Consider the following 27,612-nt stretch of genomic DNA (forward strand, 5'->3'; position numbering starts at 1 on the left):
TCGCTGCGCCTGCGCACTGTATAAGCGGAGTGGGAGTTTGGCGGAGCCGGAGAGCGAGCGATGGGCCCGGGCTGGCGGGTTGTGGCGCTGGCGCTGCTGCTGGGGGTGTCGCAGGTGCGGTCTGGGCCCCGGGGCCGTTTCCCGGGTTTCGATGCCGCGATGAGTGAACTGAAACTTGTCGCTGATGTTAAAGCGCGTCGGAATTTGCCGCTTCCTGAAAACACCCGGCCCAAAAATCTCCGGTGTTTACCCGGTCCCGCCGGCAAACCGCCCAACCCCAGGCGGTCACAAATGGGGCAAAACCTGTGCGGAGTGGGGGGGGGTAAGGTGCGGGTTTGGGGGGGGGGGGGGTAAGGTGCGGGTTTGGGGGGGGGGGGGGTAAGGTGCGGGTTTGGGGGGGGGGGGGTAAGGTGCGGGTTTGGGGGGGGGGGGGTAAGGTGCGGGTTTGGGGGGGGTAAGGTGCGGGTTTGGGGGGGGGGGGTAAGGTGCGGGTTTGGGGGGGGGGGGGTAAGGTGCGGGTTTGGGGGGGGGGTAAGGTGCGGGTTTGGGGGGGGTAAGGTGCGGGTTTGGGGGGGGTAAGGTGCGGGTTTGGGGGGGGTAAGGTGCGGGTTTGGGGGGGGGGGGTAAGGTGCGGGTTTGGGGGGGGGGGTAAGGTGCGGGTTTGGGGGGGTAAGGTGCGGGTTTGGGGGGGGGGGGAAGGTGCGTGTTTGGGGGGGTAAGGTGCGGGTTTGGGGGGGGGGGGGGGGTAAGGTGCGGGTTTGGGGGGGTAAGGTGCGGGTTTGGGGGGGTAAGGTGCGGGTTTGGGGGGGGGGGGGGTAAGGTGCGGGTTTGGGGGGGGGGGGGGGTAAGGTGCGGGTTTGGGGGGGGTAAGGTGCGTGGGGGGGGTAAGGTGCGGGTGTGGGGGGGGTAAGGTGCGGGTTTGGGGAGGGTGGGGGGGGTAAGGTGCGGGTTTGGGGGGGGTGGGGGGGGTAAGGTGCGGGTGTGGGGGGGTAAGGTGCGGGTTTGGGGGGGGTGGGGGGGTAAGGTGCGGGTTTGGGGGGGGTGGGGGGGGTAAGGTGCGGGTTTGGGGGGGGTGGGGGGGTAAGGTGCGGGTTTGGGGGGGGTGGGGGGGTTAAGGTGCGGGTTTGGGGGGGGTGGGGGGGTTAAGGTGCGGGTTTGGGGGGGGTGGGGGGGGTAAGGTGCGGGTTTGGGGGGGGTGGGGGGGTTAAGGTGCGGGTTTGGGGGGGGTGGGGGGGTTAAGGTGCGGGTTTGGGGGGGGTGGGGGGGGTAAGGTGCGGGTTTGGGGGGAGTGGGGGGCGGCGATCGGAGCATTGGCAGCAGTTGTGAGATATAAATAACCGTCCAGAACAGCCTTCTTGTCACGTTGCCCAGTGTTCCCGCCTGACATCTGCCAACATAGGTTCCATTTACACAAAACTTTCTGATATGAAATGCAGTTAATTTTTATTTTGAACTGTTAGTGAGACTGAGGTTAGACAGCGATTCACAGGAGTCTTCCTGCTGAGCAATCTCTCTCTCTCTCTCACATATGTTGCTCTGATGACTGCTCTGTGCAGGTAACCTGTGACTCACTCTCAACACAGGATGCTGGTACACTGGTATGAATAAACATTTTGGTTTGATAATCCTGGTGTATGTATAGATATTCTGGCATCCTTTAGTGTGAGCATTAGTTGTTTGATTCTGACTGTCTTAACCGCTTAAAATGTTCTAAGTATTTATCTTTTTTTGCAGGCAGGGGCACAGGAAGGTATTTTCAATGCTTTCAGTAACAACACTGGCCTGGGTGCGGATTACTGCATTGTGTACAACCCTGTATGGATGCCATTTCCAAAATCTCTAGCCGGTGCTGTAAGTAACCAATGGAGCTATTGGTTTCTAAAGGACTGGCTGCAAAAAGCAAATTACAAAGTTCCCGCCCCACCAAAGGCATTGGCTCCTGTTGTGTTTTTGTTCCTTAGACACTGGTCACCTGCCAATACCTTAACCAACTAACTATTCCCGAGATCCTTGACTGTCAGTAGGCTATTGGATCATGGGACACATCCTGTGTCAGATATTCACATGTCTGCTCTTTCATTCCTTTCCACCTAGCCCAGGGTGCTGAGCCTAACTACCCCCTCTGCTGCCAGCCTGTCCTGTCGATGATCTTAGGAACTGTTGTGATTTAAACTCTTGCCATCTGTTCTGGTCTCTGGGGACCTGCATGGAGTTGTCCATCTAGAGTCATAGAAGTTTACAACATGGAAACAGGCCCTTCGGCCCAACATGTCCATGTCGCCCAGTTTATACCACTAAGCTAGTCCCAATTTCCTGCACTTGGCCCATATCCCTCTATACCCATCTTACCCATGTAACTGTCCAAATGCTTTTTAAAAGACAAAATTGTACCCGCCTCTACTACTGCCTCTGGCAGCTCGTTCCAGACACTCACCACCCTTTGAGTGAAAAAATTGCCCCTCTGGTCCCTTTTGTTCTCTCCCCTCTCACCTTAAATCTGTGCCCCCTCGTTATAGACTCCCCTACCTTTGGGAAAAGATTTTGACTATCGACCTTATCTATGCCCCTCATTATTTTATAGACTTCTATAAGATCACCCCTAAACCTCCTACTCTCTAGGAAAAAAGTCTCAGTCTATCCAACCTCTCCCTATAAGTCAAACCATCAAGTCCCGGTAGCATCCTAGTAAATCTTTTCTGCACTCTTTCTAGTTTAATAATATCCTTTCTATAATAGGGTGACCAGTACGTCTCAATCCAAGTCTGTGCTGCTAAATCTGCATCCTGTACATGCAAAATTGGACTGATGCAGCCTTGTGCACTGTAATCAAATAAAGGAAAACTGAATTCCAGACCAAAAGGCACCTGTGTTTTGATGATGAGGGGATCTCTTTGGCTCCATGTGCAAACTGAGATACAAGAGCAGCTTTTTAAGAAGAAAAAAAATGGCCCTGTTGAATCGGGTGGTTTGTTGTGGAGGTGGTGCAGACATGGGCAACTTGGCTTCTGGAGAGTCTATTTGACTGCAGACCAGAATCTTCCCACCTTGTGATCTTCCATTGTTCTGTTGACCCTAAAGCTACACCACAACAAACCAACTCATGAATATAAAGCCCACCACAATGGAGGTGCATTGTTTGCCAGCCAACAATTGCCCTGTGCGCAAGGTCTTGTGTTGTGAATTTGAGGGTTCCTTGTGACTATCTGAATCCAGCGACTCTTCCACTATCTGTGTGCTTATTTCTTTGTCTCCCCATAGACCAGGTACCAGTTACAAGACCTAACCACCACCATGCTCTGCAACCAGACAGATGTGCCTCCAGAGGGAATAAAGGACAAACTTGTTGTGGTGATGAGAGGGAACTGCACGTTTATAAGGAAGGCGCAGATCGCCCAGATGAATCATGCCAAAGCGCTGGTGGTTGCCAGTGTTCATCGTATTGTAAGTTCCAATATGAATGATTACAAATCATATTCATGTGTTTTTAATATGAAACTTTAAAGGGCTCCCTATTGAATGGCCTGTGTCTGCATCATTGAATTGATCTTCAGTTGTGCTAGCTCCTGTTCAGCAGTGAAATGCAGTGATGGATTGGAGTGTGCTGCAGTACTTGGGCATGTACCTAAAATGCAGTAGTCCTGCAGTTGACTAATGTTTTTAACTGTTTTGGTTATAAGATCATGTTGGACTGGCCACTCCCTCTGACCCACCACTAGGAGTATTCCCTCCAAAAAGAAGGCATTTGATTATCATGGTGGGTTTGGACATGATTTAATTGTCAAAATTGGGTGAACCTAAAATAGTTAGTTTGTGCTAACTAGCTGCAGCACCCTTTTCATAACCTAGGAACAGGAGGAGGCCATTCAGCCCTTCCCACCTGTTCCACGATTCAATTCAATCATGGCTGATCTGCAGCTCCACTCCATTTACCGGCCTTTGCTCCATATCCTTGATACCCTCACCCCACAAAAATCTATCGATCTGGAAAATTTCAATTCACAGCCTTTTGGAGAAATGCTTTCCTTATTTCCACTTCCTGATTTCAATAATAAATGGCCTAACTCTAATTTTCAGATTGTGCCCTCTTGTTCTGGATTCCTCCACCAGAGGAAATAGGGCAGATATACAGAGAAACTATCAAATGCCTTAATCATTTTAAATATCTTGCATTAGATCACCCCTCAACTGTCTTAAGTTCGAGGGAATACAAGCCAAGTTTATGCAACCTGTCCTCATAACTTAACCATTTAAACTCCGGTATCATTCTGGTGAACCTGCGCTGCCCCCCCTCCAAGGCCAATCTATCCTTCCTGAGGGGCGGGGCCCAGAACTGAACACCGTCTCCAGATGGGATCTGCACAACTGAAGCATAATATCCCCTCATTGGAATCTCTTTGAAATGAAGGCCAACATTCCATTTGCCTTTTTGATTGCTTTTTGTACCTGCTTTTAGTGATTTGTATACTTGGACCCCTAATTCCCTTTGCTCCTCCACAGCTTCTAGTCCCTCATATTTAAGAAAATACTGATTTGTCTTTCTCAGATCCACATGTTTCAATGTTAAAGGTTTTGCTGAACTCTTCAATGATGCTATAGCCAGTCTGTCACTGAAGGGGCTATTTCTGAATAAGCCCCCCCCCACCACAGAAATAATAAACAGAACGGGGAGAAACACCTTTTTTAGGTTTTTAAGAATTTTTTTAATTTGATATTACAGACTGCTGTGAAGTTGTGTTCAGTCACTTCACGGGACACTAGTGGCATTATCTGCATGGGCTCTAATATATAATTGGCAGTGTCACGTCTAGTAGATATGGTCTGTACCGTATTTGTTAGTTGTGATACTAAGTGAGTTTGAGCCATGGGGCTAGGGTACAAGTCAGCCCTTAAGCTCACCACTAGTCCGCCACCTCACTCTGCCAAAGGATGGCTGGTGTGGAAAAATAGGGATGTTGCATTTCTACGATAGAGACTGGGTTTAAGGCACGGTGTTTGGGAGCTTTATCTTGCATCTGTTTCATCTAACCACAGATATCCCTAATCTCGATCACAAAAAATCTCACTGACGAGATGGATGGAGAGGCTGTTCTATGGGTAGGGAGAGAGGAGGAAATGGTTGTTCTGTCCAGTAACAGTAATTGTCGGGTTTGTGCTCGAATCCAGTCACCAATAAAGACGTCCATGTTTACGATGTTTTTTGACTGTTTGAGCAGCTAAATATCCACCTTTTTACTTTTGGGGAGTGAATTAAAGGAGAGAAGGAGAAATTAAAGAACTGACTGAAACCATTTCTCTGAACCAATGGGTACAACCCTGTGGACTGTTGTAGTTTGAGCTGTGGGAATGTTTTTTTGGGAAGGAAAAGCTAAAATATCAGTGTTTGCTTGTATCCATAATTGACAGTAATTTTACTTTTAGTAATTCCTCTGGTTTGTGCAGGATGTACTTGTCATACAGTTTAAATTATGTGCTACACTCAGACAATCTGTTCAGCTTCCTCCTTCAGGTAATCAGTCTGATCTTGAAGAGATAAAAATTCCAGTGGCTCTAATCAGCTATAATGATGTACTGTCCATGAAAAAGGTAATTTCTTTCCCCCTCTCCTTGTTTCTAATTCCACTTCCAACACTATGGGGTCCTAGTGCAAGAAAATCAAAAAGTTAGTTTGCAGGTGCAGCAGGTGATCAAGAAAGCCAACGGAATGTCGGCTTTTATTGCTCGGGGGATAGAATATAAAAACAGGGAGGTATTGCTGCAGTTATATAAGGTATTGGTGAGACCGCACCTGGAATACTGCATACAGTTTTGGTCTCCATACTTAAGAAAAGACATACTTGCTCTCGAGGCAGTACAAAGAAGGTTCACTCGGTTTATCCCGGGGATGAGGGGGCGGACATATGAGGAGAGGTTGAGTGGATTGGGACTCTACTCATTGGAGTTCAGAAGAATGAGAGGCGATCTTATTGAAACATATAAGATTGTGAAGGGGCTTGATCGGGTGGATGCGGTAAGGATGTTCCCAAGGATGGGTGAAACTAGAACTAGGGGGCATAATCTTAGAATAAGGGGCTGCTCTTTCAAAACTGAGATGAGGAGAAACTTCTTCACTCAGAGGGTGGTAGGTCTGTGGAATTTGCTGCCCCAGGAAGCTGTGGAAGCTATATCATTAAATAAATTTAAAACAGAAATAGACAGTTTCCTAGAAGTAAAGGGAATTAGGGGTTACAGGGAGCGGGCAGGAAATTGGACATGAATTTAGATTTGAGGTTAGGATCAGATCAGCCATGATCTTATTGAATGGCGGAGCAGGCTCGAGGGGCCGATTGGCCTACTCCTGCTCCTATTTCTTATGTTCTTATATCCTCTTGGCCTTGTCACAAAGTGCTCTGTGTTGTGCAGATGCAATGGGTTTGCAGCTCCAGTCTGTCTTGCCATGACCTGGAGTGGCAAGTCTTGGGTTCATACTTATTTCTATGGGAGTTATTGAGCTGAGACAGGAAAGGATGCAGAGTTTCCCTGGGCCACTGTGACACATCTCCCAGTGGCTGGCTTCAGAGGAGCAGGAGGCCACTTTCCCAGCTAAAGATGGGATATGGTATGAATTGTGGCCAAACCAGTGTTTTATACAAGCTTCTCATTACTACTTTACTCCTGTGCTCTCTGTTTATAAAACCCAAGATGCTATTAGCTTTTTCATGACTTTAGCTACCTGCACTTGCTGTTTCAGGGAATTATTTAAAACCTTAAGTCCCACTGTTCAGCCACACCTATCAGTATCTTTGTGTATATCCCCATTCCTTGTTTTTCTTCCTAAAATATATTGCCTCACACTTGTCCACATCAAATTATACGTGCCACCTGTCTGCCCATTTCACTAATGTCATCTTCCTGTGCAGTATTCCTGCTGTTTACATCGCCCCCTATTGTGTCATCAGCAATTTGAGATTGTCCAAATCTCCCAATTATCAAAAGTGGAACCAGCAGTGACTCCCGGGGATGTCCCACTTCCGGCCCTTCTCCAATTCAAAACCCACGTACCCTAATTTTGTATCCTGTCCATCAGCTTTACATCCATGCTGCTGCAAAGTTCAGGCATTTCTTCAAACACCTTTATTGAAGATTCCTTTTCTGGAAAAGGAATCCTGCCCTTTAAAATTGTAACCCTGTCCCTATTGCATCTCTACTTCATTACAAAGGTTTTGTTATATAATCTGTTGAGTACACTATTGCCTATTATGTGTGGTGGATATCACATTCCTATTCTCTACCTCTGCTATTTTAAACAATTTTACAACACCAAGTTATAGTCCAGCAATTTTATTTTAAATTCACAAGCTTTCGGAGGCTACCTCCTTCCTCAGGTGAACGATGCGGATTTCCGCATCGTTCACCTGAGGAAGGAGGTAGCCTCCGAAAGCTTGTGAATTTAAAATAAAATTGCTGGACTATAACTTGGTGTTGTAAAATTGTTTACAATTGTCAACCCCAGTCCATCACCGGCATCTCCACATCTGCTATTTTAAATTAGGGATAAGTACAGAATTTAATTTTGAATTCAGTGATCCAAATATTCCTGGTTAATTCAAGTGTTTGATTGTTAATCCTTTGTGTTTAACTTTGCCGTCTCGTTAATCAAGACAAACAATGTTCTGGTAACCTGTATTGCAAATGCTCCCCAAGTGGATCGTCCAGCTTAGCCTGTGAATTGCTGCACCTTAAGACCAGGAAGGTCTGAGGTTTGATCTCTGCCCTGAATGAGCTAATCTCAGTGATATAGTTGGCTTCAGCACTCCTAGGTCATGGAGGAGAGAATTGGCCATGGTTTCTGCTGTTCAGCAGCTCCTGCTAAAGTGTTGCTTCTAGATGTCTTATAAGTACGATGGGACTCAATGTTGATGTTCCTTGCTATTGACTATTCTGCTGACACCTTGAGGCAGCGTATTGGGGGGTGATGGACACCTATGGAACAATAGTGTCCCAACAAAAGGCCAGGAGGGGAGAGGTGAAAATGAAACCCATCTTTTCTTCCTTCACTATCAATTTTGATGTGGAGATGCCGGTGATGGACTGGGGTTGACAATTGTAAACAATTTTACAACACCAAGTTATAGTCCAGCAATTTTATTTTAAATTCACAAGCTTTCGGAGATTTTCTCCTTCCTCAGGCCTGAGGAAGGAGAAAATCTCCGAAAGCTTGTGAATTTAAAATAAAATTGCTGGACTATAACTTGGTGTTGTAAAATTGTTTACAATTATCAATTTTGAGACATCAAATTCTCTGAACAAGTGAGAAATGGAAGTTGTCTTTCACAAAAGGACTCTCAATGTGTATAAAATAACCCACACTTGGTGGGTTCAGTGTTTTGCATAACTTTAGAATTCAGGTGACTTTAAGCTCTGGATCTATATCAGGATCCCAGGAGAGCTGTGACTGGTTTGTGCAGTGACTGTCTGCTGGTGATCTGCTTATTCCCTATAATAAGTGTAATTTTTGTTTCTAGATGCTAGGGGACCAAATTTCAGCTGCACTCTATTCCCCTCCTGTGTCCCCTCTGGATTACAGCATCCTGATCATCTTCATTATTGCCGTTGCTACTGTTGCTCTCGGGAGTTACTGGAGTGGTGTGGAGGAATATGAAAGGTATTTCATCAGCAGCTGAAAATCACAACGATGGAACATGGCCTTAATATTTTAAAGCTCGATCCTTTTTTTGTAATACATGTTGGCCAGATATTCTGTAATCTATTGCTAATAGTGCGATTGTTATTAAGGTGCCTGGTACACTTGTGCATCTGACGACCCGATTGCTAAATACTCCCCTTTTGCCTTCTAGTCTCGGCAAAATGGAGCAACAATGGTTGGGAACTTGGGCGAGGAGCTCTGAGCAGCTCTCCTGACTTTCCCACAAGATGACAAATTGACCCTCGCGTGTGGTAACCTATTTAGTCATCTTTTGTGGATTCCCCCCCGCCCCAAACTTGACACGTATGCTGCCGTAACTATTATGGAGCACTGAACAGTCCCATCCAATTCGCTGATATCCCAGAGTCGGACAATTTTGTTCTTGTCAGAACTGGGGGAAAGGATGTTCCTTTCTCTTTCTCCTCCACCACTACCACCACCATCCTGGCCTCACTGTCTTTTCCACTCTTTCTGGTGTAGTTGCTTGTTTCAGATCCACTTCTCTGCTTACAAGCTACCTGGTATTAACATGAAGGATAAGCAGATGTTTTTGAATTCTCCCTGCAGTCTAGAAATAAATGCAAAACTGTTTTCTTGCTTTAGCACTTACTGAGATCAGGTCCCTTCTACAGGAGTCTTGTCACACACTTCCTTGCTAATATTTTGAGACTGGCCAAGTTCTTGTGATCATTGAGAGTATAAAGGAGTGCTTTTTAAATGATCAGTGAGGGATCTGATTTTAAAAACACAGATTGTTTAAAACTTACAATGCTCTTATTTCCTTTGTGGTGAAGTGGAAATCCAGCACCGCCTAACTCCAGCACACGGACACGTGAACAGGACAAGCCTAATCAGCCATCGGCATTACTGACACCACTTACCGTCGTGGCTTTTGTTGTCGTCTGTTGCACAATGATTGTGCTGCTGTACTTCTTCTACAAGTGGCTAGGTGAGACCACTGTGCACAGCAACACTTCCATTTCAAAAATCTCAGCATGTGACCTACTCAAAGTAAGGTTTAAATGTTCTTTTATGTTTGTGTTTAATAGTATTGATTGATTCCAGTGACACTGAACATTTGGGAGGGAGATTGGGTTCCACAGTGAGTCAATGCACTTTCATTTTGAGACCTGGGTTGAAAATCCACCCAAGTAATGTAGCTGCACAAAGTTTGTTGATGGATTCCATTTAGTTCCTAACCAGTGTGGGTCATATCACAAAAGTGGCCATAATTTGGTATAAATTGGCTATAAATGTGGGAAGTGGAAGAATTGCTATTCTAGACTTGGGGCCTTCTGTAATTGCAAACTTACCCTAAATGGATTTTTGAGATGGTCAAAATCTACTGGCGAGGGGTAAAAACCACTTCTTAAACACAAGATATAGAAGTGCTTTCTGTAATCTGGACTAAAATACAGTTGATACAGAAATGTTCTTTAACTATTATACCAGGTAAGCTGGTTACCAGACCATTGAAATAAAGTTGCTTTTGTCTGTGACTTTAAGGCCTTATGTTAAATGAGTTGGCCAGTTTCAATCCAGTACTTGCCATCAGCCCAAAGCACGATTGCCCCCAATTCTGCACTAAACTCCCCGTCTCTGTCCCACGATGGCTGATGTTGGAAAGTCACCTTGGTGCTGTAGGGGTGTCCTTCTAGAGAAGGAGGTTAGGGTTCCATTGTTCAGTTGCACAGCACTAATATCCCTTGCCGTTTCTTTCTGATGTCATCTTGTTTAAGCAGATAGTCACCAATGGCTTGAATCCCTTCACTAAACGGTAACTTGAAGCTCAGCCCTGCTTCTCTCGACTGGCCTAGTGGTACCGTCAGCTGGTTCAAAGCTTTGACCGATGGAAAGGTTGACAAAGTCTGCATAGTCTTTATTTCAGTTCCACCACAGCAGATGCCTTGAGCACAGAATTCACTCCAGCAGTTTAAAAGCACCAACAAAAAATACAGAATGGGCCTGTCATTTATATTTGAAAAACTTACTGCAACTTCTGTTTTTCCCGCCCCCCCCCCCCCTCCAGTGTACGTGGTAATCGCCATCTTCAGTTTGGCAGCAGCGATTAGTCTCTACAATTGCTTGGCTGCGGTAATGAAAAGGATACCATACTGCAAATGCAAGTAAGCTGTGACTTATCGTTTTTAATATTGCATTAGCTTATGTTGTTTCACTGTCCTATACTTTTCTGTGTCAGTTGTCTGGGTTCTCCCCAATACACACTGGCCGAAGGATTTTACTTGCATCAGTGCAAAGTGCGGTTCAAGTACAATTAGCAGGTTTGCACCCGATAGTATGTTGGTACATGTGTGTTAACACTAGACTCTTACTATCGAGACAGTTGGTGCATCAAACAAATATTGTCCCAGGTGTGTTTGTTCTGCTCCACATTGTGGAGTGGTGGAATATTGACTTGTTCTGATTGCAGAGTCTAGGGATGTTGCAGAATTTGGAGAGAGTTTCGATCTGATTGCTGCTAATGGTGGGTTAGTGTAATTTTGGCAGAAGTTGCCTGCTGGCCACATTAGGCAGTAAGTAGTGGTTTGCTTGAAAACATCGAGGTGGGAAGGAACAATAAATGGAAACTGGGACAAGTTTATTTTTATTCCAAATTTTGGGCAGAATGGCCTTTACCCACTTGGTTGTACACTGCCTCTTCCTGTTTAAGGGAGCCACCTGTTCTTTCCCCCCCCCCCCCCACCTCACTCCGAGCTTTATTACTCCCCCATCCCTGTATCTTCATGTTTTGCAACCACTTAGCCCAACATTTGTTGTGTTCCAAAAAAGTTTCCTTTTTTAAGAAAAAAGCACAGCTGCCGTTAAGTTCATAAATGCCTCTATCCTGTACAGATATATCCATGAATGTTAATGGTTTTCATCTTATTTCAGGTTCCCATGTGGGAACAGAAGAATTGAAGTTTGTTTGGTGCTTCTCGCTGTGTTCTGTGTGGCAGTATCTGCAGTGTGGGTAGTGTTTCGGAATGAGGACAGGTGGGTATAGACTCCGATCTCTGCCATTAATTAACTTGGTGTGGGCTTCCTGAACACTGAATCAACGTGCCAAACTACAGTATAGAATCTGGAGTGTTTTCTTTTGGGAGGGGATAAAAGGTCATAGCCATGGTCCAGCGTGTTCTAATTTAGGGACAATATGTATAGTTTGCCAGTCCCCAAATTAAGTTTGAATCTGCTTGTGATGATCATGCAGATACATGGATCAAATGTAGTTGCCAAAAAAGCCATTTAGATTTTCCATCAGTTTGTTTTGGATTCCCCCAAGACAAGGTAGTAATTCTGTTCTGTTTGTGTTCCCTGTAACCATATTGCCAGTTTGAGCAACACACTGGGGAATAAAACTATTGATTAGTCAACAGCTGATGTGACCGTACAGCACCATAAAAATTTCCTTTCTCTGATCCAGAATCACTGCATTTAACAGCACTGATTGAATGTGTAATGGTTAATGACACCTAACTTGTACTTTAATGTGGTACTTGCTCTCTGCATTGCTGCTGACTGTGCAGTGTTCTACTCACTGAACGGTATTGTGGTTGACTGCTGCCCCACAGGGCATTGTGGAGTTCTTACCGCTGGATTTATTGATCATTGTGTTAGTGATCATTTGGGGGCCTGTCCCAAGCTGATCACTAACTGGATTCCACTCTTTCATTACATGCTTATAAAGTTTTTAAGAATTAGAATTTTCTTAATGATGCCAAGGGGGATAATGAAATGTTTTTCCTTCTCTTCCCACTGGTTATTCCAGGAGAGGGGAGGAAAATCACTTCATACCCCTCTGCATCTGAAAACATTAATAATTGTCACCTGAATTTTTTTTCCCCTTGAAAAAGCAGCAGTGTAAACGTGCAGTGTTTGTGTCTGGACCCGTGGGTGTGAGATGCAATTGCCAAGATCAAATAAGATCAACTTTTTCTTTTATCTCATTTGCCACTGATGTAAGGCACAGGACCTCTGATTATTTCTCCCTTAACTTCCTACAGACAAAGTTCTGAAGATGAAGTGAACTCCTTTAAAGCTGTTGCTCCAGATTTGTGATCCTCCGATGTCTATGGCTGTCTGAAACTGAGAGGTTCTTGGCACCTGTAGCAGTCTGGCTGGCCTGAGAACTGATGCCCTTTTACCCTTTAAACTTGTCTTGTGCCTGTTGAGAAATAGATCCAACTGCATTCTACTGCAATGTTAGTGTACTCTTGATCATTGCAGTGTTAAACATCGAACCATTGCTAAGTTCACTGACTTGCATTTTAGGTGGGTTTGGATTCTACATGACTGTCTAGGAGCTGCCTTTTGCCTTAACTTTATGAAGACCCTGAAAATGCCTAATTTTAAGGTAACTACGTGTGTTGTCACAGAGTGAATGGTATCCTGTGTCTATTAGAACAGGTGTGTGTACCTTTTTTGCTGTGAAATTGGAATAAATGGGATGATTCAAAATTTGTCCGGTGTATGATGAGAAAGTATAAATGTACATTCGTGCAAAGCAACAAGTAGCTTTAAATCTTCAGTTCCCACAATTTTCAAACAGATTAAGTGAACTGTGGGAAATCCCTATGATGTTAATAAATATCTAGATGGAGAAAACAATTAGAAGCAGCCAGTACTAAATTCAGAAAAGAACAGTCTGCTGAATAAACCCAGTTAAGAGTTCTTGGAGGAAGTGACAGGGGTGGTGGATTTGGGGGGAGGGGTGGGTACATAGACTTCCAGAAAGTCTTTGATAAGACACCACACAGGAGTTTATTGGTTAAGAGGAATGGAATTAGTTGGAAGATAGAAAATTGGATTTAAAAACTGGTTAGAAGGGAGGAAAGAGAGTAGGAGTTGGGTAGTTTCTTGCTTGGAAGTTGTTGAGTTTTCCTACAGGATTCTGTTCTGGGACTGCTATTCACTGTGTACAGCACTGATTTGGCTCTAGGCCTAAAGTAAATTATCATGGGGCAGGGGAAGGAAATTCAGTGGTCAAGTCCTCTCTGCTTATTTTCTCTCACCTTATTTGAGGAGTATTCAGAGTACATTGATACTGTTAAGTACATTTTTTAAAAAAAACTTTCAGCAGCATATTGTCAAACTTCAGCCCACCTTTGTGATTCTGGGCACAAAATGGGAGCTTAAAGTATTTGCTACATGACGAACTTCTTGCCTTCCTTGTTTTACAGTCCTGTGTCATTCTGCTGGGACTCCTCCTCATCTATGATGTGTTTTTTGTTTTCATAACTCCATTTTTCACACGGGTGAGTTTCCTACAATGCAATGCCATCTCATTGCTGTTTTCTGCTGTATCTGAAATTTGACACTATCGTTATGGAATATTTGTTAAATCACAGTTTCACAATGTTTGAACATATGAAAACTTTTAATATAAATCTTTATGAATTCTTGCCTGACTTCTGATCAAACCTATTACAGTCCCAGAAGATCCGCATCAAGTGTTTATTTCCTTTTTTAAAGGGGACCATTTAGTTGTAATTAAAATTGCAAGTCACATTACTAACAAAGATTCTCTGATTGAAAGCACTTGGAATATATTAACTTTTAATTTCTCAGATTTACTAGTATTTTATTTGATCAAACAAATTGAAGTGAAGATTAAGTACTTGGCCTAGAGGAAGAATTGGAAGCAAATTATGGGCTGGTTTCTGTGTACCTGCTAATGGCCAAATCGCTGAGCAGGTTACTAAGAGAATTGCAGATACCTGTTCTGTTAAATTGAACAGATTTTTAAAAATGTGTATGATCCAACTGTAACTTTAAGAACACTTTTCTGATAATTCATACTTGTGCATCGATATTTACCTGTAAGCACCCTTGTGACTTGACACACTGCTACCCAGCCCTTGGAGCCACAGAGGGACTGCACAGGTTGGGCCCCCAGGTGATCTTGGAGGGGGAAAATGCCAGTTGCTTTCTCCGAGGGGATAGGACGACGACGTACGTGTTTCTACTGGTCGGTTAGAGTGATGTCAGAGGACTGGGAGTAGGTTGCCTACCTGTGCACTCGATGGTAAGAGAGTTGGTAAACGCAAATGTCAGTGCAGTTTAAATTAAATTGCTTGTTTCCTTTCAGAACCACGAGAGCATTATGGTTGAAGTAGCCGCTGGGTCTGGAGGTGATGCTGGTGAAAAGGTGAAATAGAAACAAATACTTAACCCATGAGTTAGAGTTGGTGCTTTTACTAACAAGCTGCAGAAATGCTGGGTTTTCACATTCCCTCCAGTACTAAATATTGGGTTTGATTCTAGAATACTGGAAACAACTTAACAGGACTTCCTGTTAAACCAGTGGCCCACAATGAAAAAGTAAGAACTGTATTTGTATCCATCAAAGTGTGAATTGCTATGTTGGGGCCAATTAATTGCTTGTATTTTTTTTCAACTATCTTATCTGTAGTCCTTCCCAAATCATACCTCCTAACCACTGAAGTACAGGCTGTAAACACGATGCTTGTTTGACTACGTGTAATATCCTGAGTCTCCGTTCCTGTTAAATGGGGGCCGTTAGCATTTTGGAGGACAGGGGAAAGTGAAAGAAATGCTTTCAATCCATTGTACTCCTCTGGGAAACTTTTAAATCCAAATCCCTGTTTAGCAGCTAAACATAATAGTGCTGTATATCCCTGAGCAATGGTACAGATCAGCTAGTATCCTTTATTTAAAATCTTACTTTGAGAGGATAGTCTTTTGGTCCCAGCTAGTGTGGTACTTTGTTTAGTCAGTGCAGTAGTGGGCATTGCAGAGTGGAGGAGAGAGGATACCCGCCCGTTCTTGGTGCAAAGAATGAATGGCAGCTAGCTGGAGGTGGACCTGTGAGTTGGGTTATCGGAGCAAGCCTGAGACACTTGAGTTTCTCCACGTGTACGAAGCAGCTTCTCCCTTCAGGTGCGTATGTTTCTGGGGAGAGTACTTTTAAAATCGCTGCTTCCTCCCCTTTGCTCTTTTTCAGCCCTTTTCCCCTGGAAAACTGATGCTCCCCTTAAGATTCATCCATAAGAGTATACCTGATAGATGAGGTGAGCTGACCAAGTAAAATACAATTGAAGAAACCAATACTGAGTTACCAGTAACCAGTACATTGTTATAACAGTGGCCCTGAGAATGGGACAGGTATCCTCTCCCACTTCTGGGTGCCCATCTCTGCTCTGAAAGCTAAGTATCAGACATGGGGCCATTTCCATGTGCAAAGGTGCTTCTGGTCTGAAATGTATCATCCGGTTCAGCAGTAGTTTGTGACATTTTATATAAAATGTTTGGGGAAGAAGGGAGACTCTGGATTTGTGCATGGACACTTGTCTGTGTAAAGCTCTAAACTCTGCAACTGCTTAAGTATGCTTCACCTATGCTTTACAAAATTAATAAAATGAATGTGGTCCTGTAGTACTAGCTAGCTAGCTAGTTAGAAAAAGTTGCTCTCCAGGATTCCAGCTTGTATTACTGATGCTAAATTGGGCAGATTTTTGTTTTTGGGTCTATAAAATTATCAATCCTATTAACTTCTCAACCAAAATATAGTTAGCCCAGAACTAATGACCTTCCCATATAATCTCAAACAGCTAGATCCCCTTCATGAAGAATCTGTGCATAAGTTGCCTCCTGCGTGCCAACTTTCATTTCTGCAGTGTTTGAACTGCTTGGCACATTATACTGTATCAGTGTGATAACCTGTCTTCACAAAAGAGGGGAACGATGCAGACATTGTGGTTAAGGAGGAGTGTGAAATATTGGATGGGATAAACATAGTGAGAGAGGAAATATTAAGGGGATTAGCATCTTTGAAAGTGGATAAATCGCCAGGCCCGGATGAAATGTATCCCAGGCAGTTAAGCAAGGGAGGAAATAGCGGAGGCTCTGACCATCATTTTCCAATCCTCCCTGGCTACAGGCGTGGTGCCAGAGGATTGGTGGACTGATAATGTGCTATTGTTTAAAAAGGGAGAAAAGGATACACTGAGTAATTTACAGGCCAGTCAGTCTAATCTCGGTGGGCAAATTATTGGAAACAATTCTGAGGAACGGTATAAATCGTCATTTAGAAAGGCACGGCTTAATCAAGGACAGTCAGCTTCAGTTTAAGGGAAGGTCGTGTCTGAATAACTTGATTGAATTTTTTGAGGAGGTGACAAGGAGGCTCGATGAGAGCAGTGCGTTTGATGTAGTGTACATGGATTTTAACAAGGCTTTTGACCAGGTTCCATGTGGCAGACTGGTCGGAAAAGTAAAAGCCCATGGGATCCAAGGGAAAGTGGCAAGTTGGATCCAAAATTGGCTCAGTGGCAGGAAACAAAGGGTAATGGTCGACAGTGTTTTTGTGTCTGGAAGGCTGTTTCCAGTGGGATTCCATGGGGTTCAGTACTAGGCCCCTTGCTTTTTGTGGTATATAGGGGCATGATTAAGAAGTTTGCAGATGATACAAAGATAGGCCATGTGGTTGATAGTGAGGAGGAAAGCTGTAGACGGCAGGAAGTTATCAATGGACTGGGCAAGTGGGCAGAAAAGTGGCAAATGGAATTCAATCCACAAAAGTGTGAGGTAATGCATTTGGGGAGAGCAAACAAGGCAAGGGAATACACAATAAATGGGAGGATACTGAGGTGTAGAGGAAGTGAGGGACCTTGGAATGCATGTCCACAGATCCCTGAAGGTAACAGGACAGATAGATAAAGTGGCTAAAAAGGCATATGGGATACTTTCCTTTATTAGCCGAGGCACAGAATATAAGAGCAGGGAAGGTTATGCTGGAACTATGTGAAACACTAGTTAGGCCACAGCTTGCGTACTGTGTACAGTTCTGGTCACCACATTACAGGAAGGATGTAATTGCACTAGAGAGGGTACAGAGGAGATTTACGAGAATGTTGCCAGGGCTGGAGAATTTTAGCTATGAGGAAAGATTGGATAGGCTGGGGTTGTTTTCTTTGGAACAGAGGAGACTGAGGGGTGATTTAATTGAGGTGTATAAAATTGAGGGGCTTTGATAGGTCCTCCCTGTCCACTCTATTTCCCTTAGCTGAGAGGTCAATTACCAAGGGGCATAAAGTAATTGGTAGAAGGATTAGAGGGGAGCTGAGGAAAAAATTTTTTCACTGAGGGTGGTGGAGGTCTGGAACTCACTGCCTGAAAGGGTGGTAGAGGCAGAAACCCTCAACTCATTTTAAGAAGTACCTGGATGTGCACTTGAAGTGCCGTAATCTACAGGGCTACGGACCAAGTGCTGGAAAGTGGGATTAAGCTGGATAGCTCTTTTTCAGCCGGCGTGGACACGATGGGCCGAATGGCCTCTTTCTGTTCTGTAACTTTCTATGATAACCTGATCTAATCCAGCAACCTTGCTTTTCTCCACGTTTACCGTATCCTCTCTTTCTCCAAAGAGGAAGATTGAGGTTTTTAAACATTTGAATAGCTGCGTCTGCACAAAACTGCATCAAACTATTCTCCTTGTAACAGCCCCGCCTAGTGATGAGATGACTGGAGTGGATTGTTACTGTTATGTGTCCTAACTAAACTGACGTGGCAGTCGAATCAGTACTGAAGTTGGCTTTGAACTGAATGCCCATGTTTGTTATATAACACTTTGGGCATGTGTGGCCTGCAGCTTCCCTGCTGAGAACTCAGTGTAGCTATGTGTGCACAGACTTCACATACTGTCAAGTATGATTAATGGTGAATTCTTTACTCTTTAAAAGTAGTTTAGCAAAAATCAGAGGATTATTTGAGAGTGTTACAATTAACACTTCAGGCCCCTTCCTGCTGGATCTCGTGTTGAAGAGCAGTAAATGAAACCTAGTACCTAGCTGACTGGTTGTGTTTTCTGTAGTTGCCCGTGGTTATCAGAGTGCCGAGACTGGTGTTCTCTGTAGCGACCGTGTGTGGAATGCCATTTTCTCTCCTGGGATTTGGGGATATTATTGTGCCAGGTGAGTAAAAATATTTCTAAATCTCTCCACCCCTTAAATGACTTGGTGACAACTGGGGGTATTGCAAACCTGCAACCTACCATTGCATATTATCCACGTGTATTGTTAGTGCATCCATGCAGTGTGGGAATGTTTAGGTATTAATATTTTAATTTTTAGTTCATCTAATGCTGTAGAGGGTTCAAGGTAAATATTACAAATCTGTTTCAAGGGTCAGTTATGGGAGAGGAATGGATCCATTAACTAAATGGATTACCCCCATAAAACCTGAACAGACTTTTTTTTTAAAAAAGCCATAAGTAACTTTTTTCTCTCAAACCTTTGCTCGTGTCCAGTATTGTTAGAGGAAGAATAATGTCTCCCATATTGGCCGGGCGGGCTGGCCTCTCGCCGGCCGGGCGGGCTGGCCTCTCGCCGGCCGGGCGGGCTGGCTGGCCTCTCGCCGGCCGGGCGGGCTGGCTGGCCTCTCGCCGGCCGGGCGGGCTGGCCTCTCGCCGGCCGGGCGGGCTGGCCTCTCGCCGGCCGGGCGGGCTGGCCTCTCGCCGGCCGGGCGGGCTGGCCTCTCGCCGGCCGGGCGGGCTGGCCTCTCGCCGGCCGGGCGGGCTGGCCTCTCGCCGGCCGGGCGGGCTGGCCTCTCGCCGGCCGGGCGGGCTGGCCTCTCGCCGGCCGGGCGGGCTGGCCTCTCGCCGGCCGGGCGGGCTGGCCTCTCGCCGGCCGGGCGGGCTGGCCTGCTTCATCTGACTGCAGAGTGGGAACAGCCCAGTGTGATTTTTTTTTCTTTGAAGGTCTTTGCCCCAACCAGCTCAGTGTGACCTGTTTCTGCTTCTCATTTTGGGAAGTTACTAGAATGCGTTGCCTGGTTTGAAACACTGCCTTGGAAATTGGGGTCTATTAATTGCACTTCAGCATATCAGCACCCAAAAATAGAAAAATGACCATTTTTGTAAATTGAATTCCTAGTATACGGTGAATTAAAGTGTTTGTCAGTTGTGATGAACTTTAACCTTTAACCCTCGAGATTTGCGACAAGGTTCATTTTATAATAGTGCCTGAAATGGAGAAAACCCTTAGCGGGCGAAATATGGAAATTGAACAGGAGGGAGAACGAATGGGGGATCCCAAAAGACATTCTGATTTTAGGGAGCTTCTTGACCCGAGGGAGGGTGCAGCAAGATGCAGGAATTGGGGAAGGGTTCAGATCAAGTAGCAACTGGCTGAAAGGGTAGCCACCAAATGGGAAATTATTAATCCAAAGTTGTAGGAAGAGGGAATGCGTACTGGGACGCGTGCTTGAGCGCGGGGGGGCGCGGGGCCGTGGCGGGGGGGCACGCGTGCTTGGGCCTGTGTTCTGCAAAGTTCTGAATAAGTTGCAGGTTTAGCAAGGCACCAAGGAAGGTGCTGGAGTTGAGGTTCCAGGTGATTGGTTTGGATTGAGATGCAGACGATGTATTTCGCAGGTCAGGTATGCCTAAGGTGGATTAAATTGAAATACTTCAGTGCAAAGTGCAGCTTTCCATACTGAAAATTCAGTTCCCGGCTCTAGTCTGTTACTGAGCAAAATGGAAAAGAGGAAATTATGGGATTTTAACTACAAAAAGGTTTAATTTTGGGGTGCAAATTTTGAATTGTGGATTTATTATCATACGTGACATTTGTAACTTTTTGTCCTGTTTTGATGGTGGTTTACTCTGACTTACAGGATTATTGGTTGCTTATTGTCGAAGATTTGATGTGCAGACAAATACCTCCAACATCTATTTTGTTTTGTGCACTATAGGTAAAGTATTCACAAAACAAATTGAGGGCAGATGGGGAAATGTTTTTGATTAAATGCATGGTTATTGGGCACTCTCCCCCTACTCATGAATAATAGTCAGTAAATGGCATTGTGGTAGAGTTCCCAAATCTTGTCTAAAATGTATATCGAGATGTCAGTTATGCTTTTGAGCAAAAATTAAGGTAATCTGGATCTGGGGTAGTTGGATCCAAGAGAAAAAAACATTTAGATATAGATTATATATTATCTCAAATATCTTGGCTTCACGTACAATTAAGTAACTTGTGGGATCTTGCTGTTTCATTTGCCTAATGTCACTGCATTTCAGACTGCAATGAGATGAAGGACCAGCTGATCTACTTTTGATAATTGGTGAGGGAGAAGTGTTAGCTGGGATGTAGCGTCGTAGAATCTTTAATATCTACTAAACCACTGGAACCAGCTTCTGTCGAACTGCTCATCCAAAAGATGGAACCTCCAACTCCTACCTATCAGGAGAAGGAAGGAAAATGTCTTGATCTGGAATCTCCTTCACCCTGGGCCCATTCTTGGTGTACAGATTTCAACAATTTGAAAAGGGGAAAAGATCTGTTTCCCTCTGCGAACTGATTGCCTGCAATGAAAGGAGTGGGATTTCTTAATTGCCATCTCCTGTTTTTGTTGAGGGGAGTCATCGTCATCCTTGGGCTGTCGTCAGCGTACACGTGGAGATCATAGGAACAGGAGTAGGCCATTCAGCCCCTCGTGCCTGCTCCGCCATTTGATAAGATCATGGCTGATCTGTGATCTAACTCCATATACCTGCCTTTGGCCCATATCCCTTAATACCTTTGGTTGGCAAAAGCTGTCTATCTCAGATTTAAATTAAGTAATTGAGCTAGTATCAATTGTCGTTTGCGGAAGAGAGTTCCAAACTTCTACCACCCTTTGTGTGTAGAAATGTTTTCTAATCTCACTCCTGAAAGGCCTGGCTCTAATTTTTAGACTGTGCCCCCTACTCCTAAAATCCCCAACCAGCGGAAATAGTTTCTCTCTATCCACCCTATCTGTTCCCCTTAATATCTTATAAACTTCGATCAGATCACCCCTTAACCTTCGAAACTCTCGAGAATACAATCCCAATTTGTGTAATCTCTCCTCATAACTTAACCCTTGAAGTCCGGGTATCATTCTAGTAAACCTACGCTGCATTCCCTCCAAGGCCAATATGTCCTTCCGAAGGTGCGGTGCCCAGAACTGCTCACAGTACTCCAGGTGCGGTCTAACCAGGGTTTTGTATAGCTGCAGCATAACTTCTGCCCCCTTGTACTCCAGTCCTCTAGATATAAAGGCCAGCATTCCATTAGCCTTATTGGTTATTTTCTGCACCTGTTCATGACACTTCAATGATCTGTGTACCTGAACCCCTAAGTCCCTTTGGACATCCACTGTTTTTAACTTTTTACCATTTAGAAAGTACCCTGTTCTGTCCTTTTTTTGATCCAAAGTGGATGACCTCACATTTGCCTACAATAAATTCCATTTGCCACAGTTTTGCCCATTCACCTAATCTGTCAATATCGCTTTGTAATTTTATGTTTTCATCTACACTGCTTACAATGCCACCAATCTTTGTGTCATCGGCAAACTTAGATATGAGACTTTCTTTGCCTTCATCTAGTTCGTTAATAAATATTGTGAATAATTGAGGCCCCAAGACAGATCCCTGCGGGACTCCACTAGTCACATCCTGCCAGTGTGAGTACCTACCCATTATCCCTACTCTCTGTCACCTTTCGCTCAGCCAATTTCCTAACCAAGTCCGTACTTTTCCCTTGATTCCATGGGCTTCTATCTTAGCTAACAGTCTCTTATGTGGGACCTTATCAAATGCCTTCTGGAAGTCCATATAAATAACATCCATTGACATTCCCCTGTCCACTACTTTAGTCACCTCTTCAAAAAAATTCAAGGTTTGTCAGGCACGACCTACCTTTCACAAATCCATGCTGGCTCTCTCTGATTAACTGAAAATTCTCGAGGTGTTCAGTCACCCTATCCTTAATTATAGACTCCAGCATTTTCCCCACAACAGATGTTAGGCTAACTGGTCTATAATTTCCTGGTTTCCCCCCCTCTCCTTTCTTAAAAAGCGGAGTGACATGTGCAATTTTCCAATCTAGAGGGACAGTTCCTGAATCTCGAGCCCACGTCTGTGAATGTTGCTAAGGGGCAGCATGTAGGTGAGGAAGAGGAGGGGACTATGGATTGATCGTGTATCGGTGCGGGGCCTAAACATTATTTTGCTTAAACGTCTTGATTCTTCACGTGCAGTGAATTACTTTCCAAATGCAGTGACTCTTGTTTACATAAATGTGGCCCTCACTTTGCACACAGCAAGATCCCACAAAAAAACAATGAGATGAGCGATTGGGGAGTATAGCTACAGCTTTTCAAATAGCGACCTGGGTTATTTAAAACCCACGAGGAGTAGATGGGCCTCACTTTATCTTAAGGACAGCCCTTTTGACAGTGCAGTCTGTGCTGAGGTGCTGGTCTAGATTGTGTGCTCGGGCCCTGGAGTGGGTGGAAGCCGCCCACAACCTTCTGACTTTTTAAAAAAACATGGTTATGTAGATGGCTCTAAAATTTACTTAAAGGATGACAAACTCCTCCTTTTGGATATTTTAATGGTGAAGCAATGTTTAATTCTGGCTTTTTATTTTGTAGTGTATGCGATTGGCATGATTTTGACGTTTGTTGTTCTGATCCTGACGAAGATGGCTCAGCCTGCCTTACTCTACCTGGTGCCTTGTACTCTCCTCACCTGTGCTGTGACTGCCTGGAGCCGGAAAGAAATGAAAATGTTTTGGACAGGAAGTAGTTATGAGGTTAGCAGAATTCCTTAGCTCCTCTTCCATACTTTTTTGTATTGAATATAATTAAACTTGTATAATAACGGCAACTGTCTGACTATATACCTTCATAGGTTGCAGCACAGAAGGAGGCCATTCAGCCCATCAACTTCTTGCCGGCTCAATGCTAGAGCAATCCAACTAGTTCCACTCCCCCCACCCTATCGTCATGGCCCTGCAATTTATTTTCATTCAGCTATTTATCCAGTTCCCTTTTGAAGGCCATGATTGAATCTGCCTCCACCACCCCCTCGGGCAGTGCATTCCAGATCCCAACCACTCGCTGTGGTTTTTTTAAAAAAAAACCTTCCTCATGTCACCTTTGATTCTTTTGCCAATCACCTTAAATCTGTCTCATCTGGTTCTCGACCCTTCCGCCAATGGGAACAGTTTCTCTCTATCTACTCTGTCTGGACCCTTCATGATTTTGAATACCTCGCTCAAATCTCCTCTCAACTTTCTCCGCTCCAAGGAGAACAACCCCAGCTTCTCCAGTCTATCCACGTAACTAAAGTCTCTCATCCCTGGAATCATTCTAGTAAATCTCTTCTGCACCCTCTCTAAGGCCTTCACATCTTTCCTAAAGTGTGGTGCCCAGAACTGGACACAATACTCCAGTTGTGGTCGAACCAGTGTTTTATAAAGGTTCATCATGACTTCCTTGTTTTTGTACTCTCTGCCTCTATTTATAAAGCCCAGGATCCCGTATGTTTTTTGTAACTGCTTTCTCAACCTGCCCTGCCACCTTCAATGATTGGTGTACATATACCCCCAGATCTCTGTTCCTGTATCCCTTTTAGAGTTGTGCCCTCTAGTTTATATTGCCTCTCCTCGTTCTTCCTACTGAAATGTATCACTTCGCATTTTTCTGTGTTAAATTTCATCTGCCACGTGTCCGCCCATTCCACCAGCCTGTCTCTGTCCTCTTGAAGTCTATCACTATCCTCACTGTTCACTACACTTCCAAGTTTTGTCATCTGCAAATTTTGAAATTGTGCCCTGTACACCCAAGTCCAGGTCATTAATATATATCAAGAAAAGCACTGACCCCTGGGGAACAGCACTGTACACCTCCCTCCAGTCTGAAACACAACTCTTCACCACTACTCTCTGCTTCCTGTCCACCATCTGCAAGGCACAAGTCAGGAGTGTGATGGAATACTCTCCACTTGCCTGGATGAGTGCAGCTCCAACAACACTCAAGAAGCTCGACACCATCCAAGATAAAGCAGCCCGCTTGATTGGCACCCCATCCACCACCCTAAACATTCACTCCCTTCACCACCGGCGCACTGTGGCTGCAGTGTGCACCATCCACAGGATGCACTGCAGCAACTCGCCAAGGCTTCTTCGACAGCACCTCCCAAACCCGCGACCTCTACCACCTAGAAGGACAAGGGCAGCAGGCACATGGGAACAACACCACCTGCACGTTCCCCTCCAAGTCACACACCATCCCGACTTGGAAATATATCGCCGTTCCTTCATTGTCGCTGGGTCAAAATCCTGGAACTCCCTTCCTAACAGCACTGTGGGAGAACCATCACCACACGGACTGCAGCGGTTCAAGAAGGCGGCTCACCAGCACCTTCTCGAGGGGCAATTAGGGATGGGCAATAAATGCCGGCCTTGCCAGCGACGCCCACATCCCGTGAACAAATTTTAAAAAAAACTTAGCCAGTTCTGTATCCATGCTGCTACTGCAGTCCATTCTCTTTCCTCCCCCATCCCCCCGCAGTGTTTTACTTTCCAAATTGTAATATAAACACCCAATGCCAATAAACACACCATATACTTATAGTACTGATTACCAAGCAGTTTATAAGAGACAATGCGCATTAATTGATGGTTGGCAGCACATATATTAACCAATATTTGGCCCTTAATGTTTATATAGCAACACCACATTTGACCATGGACTTGTAATATCCTGAAACAAATCAATGTCTAACTTTGTTATTTTTAGGTCTTGTCACTTAGTGACGCTATTTTTGTGTGCGACTATATCTCACTCTTGCCCTGTGACTGACCACACCCCTCACTTAAAGGGATTTGATCTTCACAGATCTGCCAGAAAATGTAAAAAGTTTCTTCTATGGTGACCACTTTATCTTATGGTGGAAACAAGTGGCCAGTGTTTGTGTGCTGTTTTTGCAGGGTACTGGAGGGTGCATTAGATTAAAATATGGTCCTGTTGCTTCTGGGACCCAGCTTTGATCAAACTGCTGCGATGAAAAGTTAACTTGAAAAAGTCCGACATGAAATTGACTTGGCAGGTCACAAACCACCTCCTCACAGGTTGTCCGTTGACTAATTTGCAATCTTGCTACTTGTATGAGGATGGCTGTTAATGTTTTTTGGAATAAAATGGCCAGGTTTCTCATGTATGTTGGTACCATACATTTCAAATACCATATTGCTCAGCGTAGTGTTCATTGCAAAGTCCCGTTTCCAATCAACACTAAATTAGCTGGACTGACTGCTGTGACACATTTCCAAATCAATGGCTTAGAGCTAAACATTGGGCCCATCATGGTCAGGAAATGGTGCGGAGAGAACGACGGGAAGGGTGTTTACCTTGTGGAAATAATTTAATGTAACTAATCTCTCTCAGGCTTGGATGGCACTGGAGAACCTTTATTACCAAGGTGGGAAATTATGGTAAAGTTTACACTTTCCTGCTGCCAGCCCACAAATGACCAGGTTTATTGAATTCAGTTCCATAACTTGCCATGGTGGGATTGGAATTGAGTATTCTGAGACCATAATCACGAGGCTACCATACCCTAAATAAAGCATTTTAAAAACGTGTCCTGTTTAAATCCTGGCCTAGCCAGCGACGCCCACATCCCGTGAACAAATTTTAAAAGTCTTAAATTACATTGTACCTTTTCCATGGTATCAAGCCATGTTTATACAATGTGTCATCCTCTTTGTATTAGTACTAGCTCCACTAATCTAGCAATTTTTAATCTGATTTTGTATCAAAAGATTTGTGTTGTAATACAATGTACAGACTCCGTGAAAATGGCTTTCCTGTGGCCCCCCCGCCCCCGATTATCTTACCAAAGTTGGACAAACTCAGGAGGTTACAATAATGTGCCCCTTTTTTTTTAAAAAAAGGGTTACTGCTTCTCCGACCCCTTCAAATAAAATCTATTCCATGTGGAGTCTCTCGAACCTGAGAGCAGTTTGCCTTTACTGTTCACAGAATGGTTTGTTTAAAAGAAAAAGTATACCCCAACCCTTTGGTGAGACGGGGATAGAATCTTTGAAGTATCTTACATCAAAATCAGACCTGTAACCAGTTTTTTGTTCTGAATGTTTTAATCTTGTGGCGATTGTTTTGCAGTTTGAGAGGGGATGTATTTTTGATAACTGTGATCGAGGATTAACTGACTTTGTTTGTAGCCTTTCCTTCCCTGATTCAATCGTTGTGGATTTTTTCTCTCCCCTGCACCCCCGCCCCCCCAGATGGTGAACCCAGTTGGTACAGTGAACGAGGACACTCTCTCTGAGCCAACATCTGATTATCCCTGAAAGATGACAGTTGCTTTATTTCTTGTTTTCTTGGTGTATTTTGTTAACAAACAATTGGAAAAACCTCTGAAAACCAGAATCTGTGATGCAGCTGACAAACTAATAACCTCTTCTGGCAATTGCTCTGATTAACACAACTGTTTCTACACAAACACTTTTTATGTACTGATTAAAGTGATGATTTATCAAAGGTTTCCTGAATCTGACTGACTCCATTGTGCACTTTTGCTGCTTTAATAACTTTACTAGATATAATACTTCATAATGTCCAAACTTTAGTTGATCAATAAAATGTCTCTGGTCAAACCTTTCTGGTTGTCTGTGAACGAGTGCTTCACTGGGAGTAGCAAGAATGTCTTTGGTTTCGCACGTTGAAGAAAATCAGGAGGCCATCCAGAGACTGAAGGTGGTCGTTTGATGCTACCTGTGCTCTGTAAATGATCTGAGACTTCAATGACATTCTTTATCCCAACCCCTTATTCAGTAGTTGCTCAGTCAGAAATGGTTCCATTTCTGCCCCAACTTCACACCCACCAGAGAGATCTGACCCCATGAAGACCTTTGAATATTTTCAGTGAGTGTAGCAGGGTGAAGGTTAAAATGCAATGCTTGTGTGATGTGATTTATAGCTAACTTTGATTATTGGAATACATCCTGTGCAACAGTATAATAGTTTGTAAAGGAATTGTAATTCTTGCTCTGTGCATTGCTGTACATGATCAGAATAGAAAAATGTAACTTTGCAGAAAAAGACTTTATTTTTTTTATTAAATACATTTGGAAACA

At 44.3% G+C, this 27,612-nt stretch overlaps 1 protein-coding gene across 3 annotated transcripts; it reads left to right on the top strand.

Moving 5' to 3' along the window:
* On the top strand, positions 1-27,612 carry LOC137301665 (signal peptide peptidase-like 2A). 3 transcript variants are annotated; one of them, XM_067971206.1, is made up of 15 exons: positions 3-114; positions 1,735-1,851; positions 3,259-3,441; positions 5,494-5,583; positions 8,502-8,641; positions 9,478-9,632; positions 10,713-10,809; positions 11,576-11,677; positions 12,956-13,037; positions 13,864-13,938; positions 14,772-14,831; positions 18,516-18,615; positions 20,315-20,392; positions 23,102-23,262; positions 26,761-27,612. In XM_067971206.1, the coding sequence occupies exons 1-15, from the start codon at positions 61-63 to the stop codon at positions 26,824-26,826; spliced, it is 1,560 nt and encodes a 519-aa protein (XP_067827307.1). In that variant the 5' UTR covers positions 3-60; the 3' UTR covers positions 26,827-27,612. The 3 variants fall into 3 exon arrangements, with proteins under 3 accessions (XP_067827308.1, XP_067827307.1, XP_067827309.1); XM_067971207.1 differs by lacking the exon at positions 20,315-20,392 and having other exon boundaries at positions 1-114; XM_067971208.1 differs by lacking the exon at positions 1,735-1,851.

Source organism: Heptranchias perlo, chromosome 34 (genome assembly GCF_035084215.1).
Source record: "Heptranchias perlo isolate sHepPer1 chromosome 34, sHepPer1.hap1, whole genome shotgun sequence".
NCBI classification, from domain to species: Eukaryota; Metazoa; Chordata; class Chondrichthyes; order Hexanchiformes; family Hexanchidae; genus Heptranchias; species Heptranchias perlo.

Bases quoted from the DNA above. Each gene is read 5' to 3' on its own strand.
- LOC137301665 (XM_067971206.1), top strand. From the start codon at position 61: ATGGGCCCGGGCTGGCGGGTTGTGGCGCTGGCGCTGCTGCTGGGGGTG. The intron at 13,038-13,863 runs GTAACTACGTGT...CTTGTTTTACAG, and splicing joins TGAAAATGCCTAATTTTAAG to TCCTGTGTCATTCTGCTGGG. The intron at 14,832-18,515 runs GTGAAATAGAAA...TGTTTTCTGTAG, and splicing joins GAGGTGATGCTGGTGAAAAG to TTGCCCGTGGTTATCAGAGT.